Here is an 11199-nt window from a genome sequence, read left to right on the forward strand (position 1 = left end):
AAGCTGTTATTTTCAAACCTAAGGTCTATATTGTAGCCCTTGTTCATAAGGAATCAAATACTATTCATGAAGCTCTTTATGATCACATGTGGTTGGCAGCCATGACATATGAATATAATGCTTTAATAAATAACGGTACATGGTCATTGGTTCCAAGAACAGCTGATCATAAAGTAGTTGGCAACAAATGGGTGTATAAAGTTAAGTGCAAAACAGATGACAGCCCAGCAAAATACAACGCGAGATTGGTAGCTAAATGTTTTCAGCAGATTGTAGGGGTGAATTGTTTTAAAACATTTAGTCCTATGATTAAACCAGCTATTCTTATAGTGGTATTAAGTTTAGTTTCCATGAATCAATGGACAATTAGGCAAGTTGATATCAATAATGTCTTCCTTAATGGAGACCTAACAGAGGAAGTTTTTATGGAACAGCCAGTTCTATGCTACAAAGACTGATTTTGTTTGCAAACTCTATAAATCCTTATATGGTTTTAAACAAGCTCTAAAATCTTGGTATGAGAAGCTTAAAGGATGTTTATTACAATGGGGTTTTGAGAACTAAAGAGCTAACACTTTCTTATTCATAAAAAGAACCAATATATCCATGATCATGGTGCTTATTTATGTTGATGGCATCTTAATCACAAGGCCTAACAGTACAGATTTAAAACGTTTCATTGAAAAATTCAATATTACCTTTACATTAAAAGATCTTGGCGAATTATCTTACTTTCTAAGAATTGAAGTGCTTTATGATACTGACTATGTTTATCTCTCACCGAAGAAATACATCAGAGATTTGTTATCCAAAGTTATTATGCTTGATTGCAAGGGCATTGACACACCTATGAGTACTGGTTTGAAGCTACAAAAGGAAGTTCAAGAGCTTTTAGACAATATATTGTTGATCCTACTGATGGTTGTCGAAGCCAACAAAAATAAATTCCTACTCTAAATAAATTGTGTATAGTGATTGAGCAGGGTCGTGTCCACAGAGATCGGTAATTATTTAAATCCTTTTGAAACGTAAAACGTAAAATGGGGAAATTGTTGATAATAGTAAAAATCAAATTAAAATAACAAGAATGCAAATTAAAGTTGTAATTCAAATTGGAGAAAACTCTGGTTGAAGGAATTAACTCAGCTTGATTCGACTACTGATCATTGATTCAAATATAGATTATTATTACTTATGAATAGACCGGTTATAGCTATTGAGACCCTCTAATAGCCAATCTCTCCTTAACTAGTCGATAACCAAGGTACGACCGTTGGTTATTTCCCTAATCAATGGACAACCCTAGATACGATCATAGGATTTAATCAATTGACAGCCTGAAAAACCAGAGAGACCCAAATCCTAATCAACACATATGATGATTCATTTAAATTAGATTGTTTATTCTCACAACACAACTCTCTGCTATGTTATTTGTCACAAACATTAAATTCTTCATACGATGAATCCTTTAATTGACAATAGATTAAGTTGATAATTAAATAGTGGCCAATTACCTAATTAACAAACATAATCATGAAACTAATTCAGAGAATAAACAAATACCCAAAAAGTCATAAAACAATTAAAGCATAAGAAAGATCTCACAGTAGTGATGAATCAAAGGTTCATTAACCTTCAACCAGAAAAATAAGTTTAGTTCTTCATAGAGAGAATAAAAAAATTAGATCTAGGGTTTCTTTCTTTTTCTCCAATCAAAAATCCCCCTTTTTCACAATAAATTCCTCCCTTAAATACTCTCTCTCTCTTCTCTTTTAGAATTCTATTTAAAATAAAATCCTAATATCTGAAATATTAAATTCGTAATTACAAAAATAACCAAAAATACAAAACACGTTAAACTAAAAACTGCAGGTCCGCAGTTGACAGCACGCGCCCACGCCTTATTAACAAAGTTCTTCTGACTCTCATAATTTCTCCAAGAGAACAATCATCCTTAAACATCATCTTATAGCTCAATTTTATCATCAATCAATAGAATTGCACCTACAAAAGTAAAACACAAGTAAATCACTATTATTAAGTGCAAAACATTGATATTAAGGGAAGTAAATAATGCAAAACTAGTGCATAAATTGCACTCTAACACCTACACACTAAAAAAACATTATTAGAGGAATGCTGTATTTGATCTCCACCATACCTGAGATTGCATTCTCTGTACATAAACTCAGTCTGTATGTCTCTGCTCCTACATTATAACATCTAATGACATGTAAAAGAGTTCTTAGATTTTGAAAGCCACAAGACTATGGACTCAAATTAATGAAGCAATATGAAGCTTATTGCTTTCACTGATACTGATTGGGCTTCTGATTTAGATGGTAGGAAATCTATTGGTACCTATTGCATCAACCTAAGAAATAATTTGATCTTTGGTCATCTAAGAAGCATTTAGTGGTCACTAAATCAAGTGTAGAGAATGAATATAGGTTAGTGGTCACTGGATCAAGTGTAGAGAGTGAATATAGGTCATTAGCATCTGCTAGTGCTAAACTGATTTGGCTGCAATCTTTGTTTGCTGAGATTGGTGTTCATTGCACAACTAAGCCTTACCATTTGGTGTGACAACATCAATGCCACTGAATTTGCAAGAAATCCAATCCATCATTCAAGAATAAAGCATATCGAAATTGATATGCACTTTATTAGAAACAAAGTCATTGCTGGAGAGCTGACAATTCAGTATATACCAAGTGAGGAACAAATAGCAGATATAATGACTAAGCCACCATCATTTGTACACTTGAACCATCTGAGAGCCAAACTCAATGTACATGCTTGTCCCTGAGTTTGAGATGGGCTGTTAAAGCAGCTCATTGTGCAAAGCATGAAAAGATTAAGCTTAAGCCTATAAGGCTCAGCTGTAACACGTCATCAGAAGCTACTGACCAATGCAACAGCTCAAATGCCAGCTTAGCATAGTTGGTTAAGTTTGTTATAATGTATTGAATGTTTGTTGCCGATGTTAAGTCAAATATTAGAATTAGTTAAGCATAATTAGTTACAAGTTGTTGTAGCCAATGAGCATATATAAATACCAGATGTAATTAATACAATTGATTAATGAAAGTTCTAGAATGATGAAAATATTTCTCTGAAAGAATTTTTCTCTAGCCAAACACTATCATTTTCATTCTGTTTCAAGCTTGCGGTTAGTATTACATATATCTTCGAATAAAAAAGAAAAAAAAAGTTGTAAGTCTTAGTTTCATTTTTTACTTGACCATTCAGCTGAGGATTTGGTGCTATTTGAGTTGGGGACGGTCCAAAAAGCTGATAATATGGAGATTGCTGAAACAAATAAGCATGGAAAAGGTAGAGAAAAAAAGGAAGTTGATGACCCTTGTTTAGCTTTTCCAGCGTTTCTGCTGCAACAAGTAATTTTTCTGCAGCAAATAAGCTTGGAGAAGGTGGCTTTGGACCTGTTTATAAGGTAAAGATTTCAGGAATTGACACTTTTTTCTCTTATAGTTTTCAGCTTTAGCCACTTGTAATTGTCAATATTACCCTTGATATCAAAACATGCCACAGAAAAACTCTTCTTGGTCGACAGCCGACCTTTTTTTTTTCATGTTCTAATGAGCAATACTGCCTAATTATAGAAAAAAATGTGAACCATACCATAAAAAAATTATTTATTTGGATTTGATTTGAAAACCAAAACACGTCAGCCGATCGCAAACAAAAAAAAAAAGACATCAACAGGATCATGGGGTACTGTAAAAACTGTAGTTGATAAGTTGTAAAACACAAAATTATATATATGAGAGAAAGTGCCATTCTCCCAAGATATTTTATCTCCGCATACACCTACAGCGTGCAGATATATATTTAGGATAGGCTAGCTAGTAGTTTATAAAATCTTACTTTAAGAGGAAAAATATCATTCCAGGAATATCTGGTCAAGGATTGCAAGAGTTGAAAAATGAAGCTTCGGTCATAGCAAAGGTTCGGCACAAGCATCTTGTTAGGCTTCTGGGTTGCTGCATTGATAGAGACGAAAAGATACTGGTCTGCGAGTACATGCCTAATAAAAGCTTGGACTTCTTCATCTTTGGTTTGTAAATCTACAATTTGAATTAAATATATTAAAATTCGGGTTATTAGGATATTATTTTTGTTTGGGAGAGATACTGTTTGGGATAAATATGTCGACGAGACCAGGAATGACGAGCAGATATCGGATGGCAGAGTTCTGCGAACCGGTGTGTTCCGTGAAAGCCTGGTGCGCGGAAGAACAGGAGCAGAAATATCTTGTTCGTCCACGATGTTGTCATCCGCGAGGCCAATTTCCTATAAGAGGCATACGGCCATTCCGGCTAGAGGTCGATAGGCGAGGAGACCCGGTCGACAGCAGTTGGCAAGACATGCTCTCCAGCCCGAGAATCTAGGCACGACAGCCACGCTTTCCCCTGAACCGTGGCGTAACACGCAAGATCTCACAGAACCACGACAGCCACGCTTTCCCCTGAACCATGGCGTAACACGCAAGATCCCACGTTTGCCCATAACGCTGCAGTCAGAGCCCCAGACCGTCTCGAGAAAAGCGAAAAACGGGGATTCAGAGGAAGCCTATAAAAAGGTAGCCAACGAAGGTAAAAGGGTTGGCATTTTTGAGATAAAAGAAAAAAACCACGAAAAAAGCCACAAGACCCGTGGCAAGCGTTCCCCGAACCTTGATATCTGACTTGAGCGTTGGAGGGTTTGCGCCGGGAGAACAACCGGCGTACTCTGACTTGTCTGTGTGTGCAGGGATATCTGGAGAAGAAGCATTATTAGGAGACCTCCTGGTCGTGGGGAAGTTGATCGAGCAGAGATCCGGGTCGTATAACGAGGAGAACTGGAATCTCGCATCAACATTTTGGCGCCGTCTGTGGGGATCCAGAGCAAAAAGCTTCTGTTGATAGCAAGAAGAGGGGTGAAGTAAGCGAAAAGCAATGGAGACAGGAGGAAGTAGTGCACAAGGGGGTGATATGAGGCTTAACGATTCCGTGACGCTGAGGGAGATAGTCAGCGAAGCACGGGAAAAAGTCATGTTCGACCGGATGGAACGGATGGAAAAGCAGATGGAGACCTTGACAACCATCCTGCATGAGCTGCGGAGCGAGCGAAGGGTAACCCAAGAGGGAAGGGTGAGAGGTGGTGGAGTGGCACCAGGTCCCGATAGTGCGGGGAGAAGTCAAACCACAGGGAGACTCGGTGGTGAGAGGGGTAACGTACCTCTACGGGGAGAATTTCATAGAGAAAGAGAGCGGTCCCCGGCAAGACAGACTTGTGACGCGGACGACGGGGTGGTGAATGCAGAGGAAACAGAGTTGAGGCAACACTTGCAAGATGTAGAGCAAGAGCGGGATCAAGTTGCAGCACGTGACCCTGGTCGTGCAGGGCAGCTGGAGGAGGAAGTGCGCAGACTAGCGCAGATAATTGACGACATGCAAGGGAGGAACAGAGCCCCTGGTTGGAGGATAATGCTGGACGGAGAATCGCCGCTCGCAGCGGAGATCATGAGGGCAGTTATTCCGAGAGATTTCCGCCTCCCCGACCTCAGATACTCGGGAAGAACTGATCCGCTGATGCACATAGAGCGCTTCAACGACATAACTGGGGTACAAGGACTATCTCAACCCCAAAGGTGCAGGGTGTTCCCACTATTCCTCGAGGGACGTGCACGAGAATGGTACAGGAAACTTCCTCGGGGCAGCATTAAAACCTTCGAGCAGATGTGCCAGGAATTCGCAGAGCAGTTCAGTGGGGCGATGTCACCGGAAGATGACATGATGGAGCTGAAAAGCATGAAACAGGGGGAGCAAGAAACCCTTCGGGAATTCATCAAGAGGTTTCATCGGGCTGTCCTCGACTTGGGAGCCTTCAACCACCCTCAGGCGTTAAGGGGATTGAAAGAAGGGGTGAAGATAGGAAGGCTGTGGTACAATTTGAGAAGCCCAGCTATTCAAACGTATGCGGCCGCATACGAGCAGGCTAAAAGAGACATCGAGATTGAAGAGGAGAAGGCTGCACGGATCAAGACAGACCAGTTAGAAGGGTTGGGGAGGAAAGAGAAGAAAGCATTACCAGGGAATGGGCCGATCAGGAGAAGGGACCACCAGGCCTCCGGTAGTGGAGCAGGAGGTAGGGTCACCGCTTACCAGCCTCATCAGAGGCCACCACAGTATCAGCACAGCAGGGCGCAACCTCCTCGTCCCCCAGCTAGGGAACCTTGGACAAGAAATGATCCGGCATCTGGTGGTCTTCATCAGCATTCCCACGGTGGCAGGACGAGCAGACCAGAAGTACTTCCACCGCCCCCAACTCAGAGCGGGGCAAACAGAGAAAGAGCGGTGCATCTGATTGACCAGAACCAGGACTATGGGCGGTACACTCCCTTGAAGATGTCCCTGGATGAGGTATACGAGGCCATAAAGGATCGAGGGCTGTTGCACCCCCCTACACCAATAACAAAGCTACCCAACAGGAGGGATAGAGGACGTTATTGTAAGTTCCATGGCACCCATGGCCATACCACAACAGAGTGTAGAGATCTCAAGACCCAGGTCGAAGATTTGGTGAGAAATCGGTACCTGGACGAGTTTATGGATGAGACTTTTCCGATGGTGGCCACGACAGATGAAGGGGAGCAGAGCGATAGAATCTTGAGGCGCGAGCAGCCCGCAGTAAGAGTGATAGCCGGGGGCCCAACGTTGGCCGGAGATTCAAACAGATCGAGAAAAAATTATGCTAGGTACGCCATGACCAGTAAAGAGGTACTCCTCAACACCCCAGCAGCCAAACGAGCAAGGGTCAGGCAAGTGCCAATCATGTGGACGGATGAGGATGAGGAAGGGATTCTATACCCCCACGAGGATGCCTTAGTCATCAGGGCTACGGTCGCTAGCAAGAAGTTTGACCGGATACTGGTTGATACAGGGAGCTCAGTTGATGTGTTGTTTAAGTCAACCCTGGAAGAGATGGGAATAGCCAACCGAAAGTTGGAATACACCAACACCTCCTTGAAGGGGTTCGGGGGAGGGAAGCTGGTTCCTCTGGGTGTGGTCGAACTGCCCATCACAATTGGGAGCCCCCCGACAGAAAGAACAGTGATACTGGACTTTGTCGTAGTGGATGAGGAAGGTCCTTACCAGATGATCTTAGGTCGTCCATTTTTAAGGATGAGCAAAGCGGTGTTGTCCAACCATTATCTGGCTCTGAAGTACCGGGTGAATGGGGTAGTAGGAGTGGTACGAGGAGACCAGAGGATCGCAAGAAGCTGCTACTCCTCGGCAGCAAGGGAGGCAATGCAGATAACATCCCTCGATACCCGAGTGGAAAACAAGACTGGCAGACAAGAACCTGTAGAGGATCTGGAAACAGTGAGCATGGGACCAGAGAACCCGGGAAAGACGATCAGAATCGGGTCGAGACTTAAGAGAGAGCAAAAGCAGGAGTTGGTGAAATGCTTACAGGCTCATGCTGATGTGTTTGCCTGAACACATGAAGACATGCCAGGGATTGACCCTGAGGTAGCGTGTCATAAGCTGGCAATAAAGAAGGGTGCTCGGGCAGTAAGGCAGAAGAGGAGGTGCTTCAACCAGGAGAGGTATGAGGCTGTAAATGATGAGGTGGAAAAGCTCTTGAGAGCAGGGTTCATTCGGGAAGTCAGTTACCCAGAATGGATATCAAACGTGGTGCTGGTAAAGAAGGCAAACGGCAAGTGGAGGATGTGTGTGGATTTCACAGACCTCAACAAGGCGTGCCCAAAAGACAGCTTCCCTTTACCAAGGATCGACCAGCTAGTAGATTCAACGGCTGGACATGGTCTGCTTAGCTTCATGGACGCATTCTCGGGATACAACCAGATCCCCATGTACGAGCAGGATGAGGAGAGCACGGCTTTCATCACTAACCAAGGTTTGTTCTGTTACAGGGTGATGCCATTCGGTCTCAAGAATGCTGGGGCCACCTATCAAAGGCTGGTGAACAAAGTCTTTAAGCCGTTGATCGGGAAAACCATGGAGGTGTACGTGGATGACATGATTACCAAGTCCAAAATCCCGAAGGAACACGTCAGACACCTCGAGGAGACATTCGAGCTTCTGAGGAAGTATAAGATGAAGCTCAACCCGGAGAAGTGTGCTTTTGGGGTCGAGTCAGGGAAATTCCTGGGATTCATGGTGAGCCATAGGGGGATTGAAGCAAATCCCGAGAAAATCCAGGCGATTGTGCAAATGACGTCTCCTCGTAACCTGAAGGAGATGCAGAGCCTCACGGGGAGGTTGGCGGCGTTGAGCAGATTCATATCCAAGGCTACAGATAAGTGTCAGCCATTCTTTCAAGTGATAAGGAGGGGAAAGAAAACAGAATGGATCCCAGAATGCGAGGAAGCCTTCCGAAACTTGAAGCAATACTTACAGCAAGCTCCGCTGCTGTCCACACCGAGGGATGGGGACAAGTTGTATCTGTATTTGGCGGTATCGGATCGGGCCGCCAGTTCTGTTCTGGTGAGAGAGGAAGAAGAAGTTCAGTATCCGATATACTACACCAGCAAGGCCCTGCTCGACGCTGAGACCAGATACCCACCGTTGGAGAAATGGGCGCTTGCCCTTGTGGTTGCTGCTCGGAAGTTGAGGCCATATTTTCAAGCCTTCCCGGTCTCGGTAATAACAAACCAGCCATTGCGTCAAACTCTTCACAAGCCAGATGCTTCTGGTCGGCTCGTCAAGTGGGCTGTGGAGCTGAGCGAGTTCGACATTGACTATAAACCCCGCGCAGCGATAAAGGCCCAGGCAATGGCCGATTTCGTAGCTGAATTCACAGAGCCCGAAGTATACTTAGATCAACAAGATGCAGCTACAGGCGGTGACGAAACTCAAGTATGGCAGATGTCTGTGGATGGGTCATCAGGGGAGCGGGGTTCAGGAGCAGGGATTGTCCTGGAAGGCCCAGAGGGGGAGGAGATCTCTTATGCTGTAAAGTTGGAATTTGCAGCCACAAATAACCAGGCAGAGTATGAAGCCTTGATAGCAGGTCTGGAATTGGCTAAGGCCGTGAAAGCAGACAGAGTTAAGATCAGAACCGATTCCCAGCTGGTTGCGAATCATGTCAGTGAAAGATTCCAACCAAGAGAGGAGAAGATGGAACAGTACCTGAAGATAGTCAGACGGATGATGGGGAAGTTCGAGGCAGTGGAGGTGATACAAATCCCCAGGGAGCAGAATAGTCGAGCAGACATTTTGGCGAGGATGGCAGCAGTAGCCGACCCAAAAATGCCAAAGTCGGTCCCTCTGGAGGTGAAGTCCAGCCCAAGTATCGAGCAGAATTTGGGGGTGTTACGGATAGAACAAAAATGCTCGTGGAGGGACCCGATAGTTTCATACCTTAGGGACGGGGTATTACCACCAGATAAGCTGCGAGCTCAGAAGATTAGAGCCCAGGCCTCGAGATACACGATGATCGATGGGGTACTGTATCGGCGAGGATATACACTACCGTTCCTTCGGTGTTTGGATGAGGACGACGCAGATTACGTGCTGAGAGAAGTACATGAAGGAATTTGCGGAAATCATTCTGGCGGGAGGTCCCTGGCCCACAAGGTTCTAAGGCAGGGATATTTCTGGCCGACAATGCACCAGGATGCGCAAAAGAAGACCAGGAGTTGTGCAAGCTGCCAGAGTTTTGCAAATTTCTCCAACCAACCACCAGAGAAGCTCACCTCCATGGCCTCCCCTTGGCCATTTGCTCAATGGGGAATTGATCTGATCGGCCCACTGCCAAAAGGACGAGGAGCAGCAACGCATGCAATAGTTGCTATAGATTACTTCACGAAATGGATAGAGGTGGAAGCCCTTAGCAGGATCACAGAGAAGAAAACAACAGACTTCGTGTGGAGAAACCTGGTCTGTCGATACGGGATCCCTTATGCCTTGGTAACGGATAATGGCAGGCAGTTCGATAATCACAGCTTCAGGGATTTCTGCCAGAACCTCGGGATAGAGCTGAAGTATTGCTCGCCTGCTCACCCTCAATCGAACGGACAAGTAGAAGCAGCCAACAAGACCATCAAGAGGCTTCTGAAAACCAGGCTCGGAGCAAAAAAGGGTGCTTGGGTTGACGAGCTGTCAGGTGTGCTATGGGCATACAGAACAACCCACAAAACCGCAACTGGGGAGACACCGTTCGCTTTGGCTTTCGGACATGAAGCGGTCGTGCCGGCTGAGATAGGAACGACCACACACGGACAGGTCATTTCAATGAGCAGGAGAACGACGAGCAGATATGTTTGAATCTTGATCTGCTAACGGAAAGGAGGGAGCAAGCAGCCGAGCGATCAGTCACTTACCAACAAAGGGCTGCTCGGTATTATAACCAGAAGGTGAACATACGGCAATTCAGGGTCGGAGACTGGGTACTGAGAAGAGTGAATCAGAGCACCAAAGATTCGACTCAAGGAGTGCTGGGACCGAATTGGGAAGGGCCATATAGAGTCAAGCGGATAGCGGGACCCGGAGCTTACAAGCTGGTCCGCGCGGACGGCCACGAGGTGAAACGCCCATGGAACGCAGCACACCTCCGGAAATACTTCCAGTAAGACTTGTTCACGTTTGAAAGCTATTTTCGCTCATGTTCATTATCGTTTATCTTTCACGTTTTATGTCCGAACAATTTCATGTAAGTCAAATCCTGCCATTAATGGAACGTCGCGGAATTTCATTCGCTCGAAACCGAGAAAAACCCAAGGCATGCAAAGGCTCGCCAAGTCTCAAAGCCTATCTTATGGCGAGACAGAAGCCAAGCATGCCAGGATCTGCTCGACCACGAGAAGGCGAGCAGACTCCCAAAACATTCGAAGAAATTCCCAAGGCATGCAAAGGCTCGCCAAGTCTCAAAGCCTATCTTATGGCGAGACAGAAGCCAAGCATGCCAGGATCTGCTCGACCACGAGAAGGCGAGCAGACTCCCAAAACATTCGAAGAAATTCCCAAGGCATGCAAAGGCTCGCCAAGTCTCAAAGCCTATCTTATGGCGAGACAGAAGCCAAGCATGCCAGGATCTGCTCGACCACGAGAAGGCGAGCAGACTCCCAAAACATTCGAAGAAATTCCCAAGGCATGCAAAGGCTCGCCAAGTCTCAAAGCCTATCTTATGGCGAGACAGAAACCAAGCATGCCAGGATCTGCTCGA

General features: G+C 44.9%; 1 protein-coding gene across 1 annotated transcript; it reads left to right on the top strand.

The window, feature by feature from the left end:
• Nucleotides 1–2296: 2296 nt before the first annotated feature.
• On the top strand, nt 2297–4089 carry LOC112096964 (G-type lectin S-receptor-like serine/threonine-protein kinase At1g11410). Its single transcript, XM_024181215.1, has 3 exons — nt 2297–2360; nt 3256–3339; nt 3917–4089. The coding sequence occupies exons 1-3, from the start codon at nt 2297–2299 to the stop codon at nt 4087–4089; spliced, it is 321 nt and encodes a 106-aa protein (XP_024036983.1).
• The last annotated feature ends 7110 nt before the right edge of the window (nt 4090–11199 follow it).

The sequence above is a fragment of the Citrus clementina genome, unplaced genomic scaffold (assembly GCF_000493195.1).
Source record: "Citrus clementina cultivar Clemenules unplaced genomic scaffold, Citrus_clementina_v1.0 scaffold_7, whole genome shotgun sequence".
Classification (NCBI taxonomy): Eukaryota; Viridiplantae; Streptophyta; class Magnoliopsida; order Sapindales; family Rutaceae; genus Citrus; species Citrus x clementina.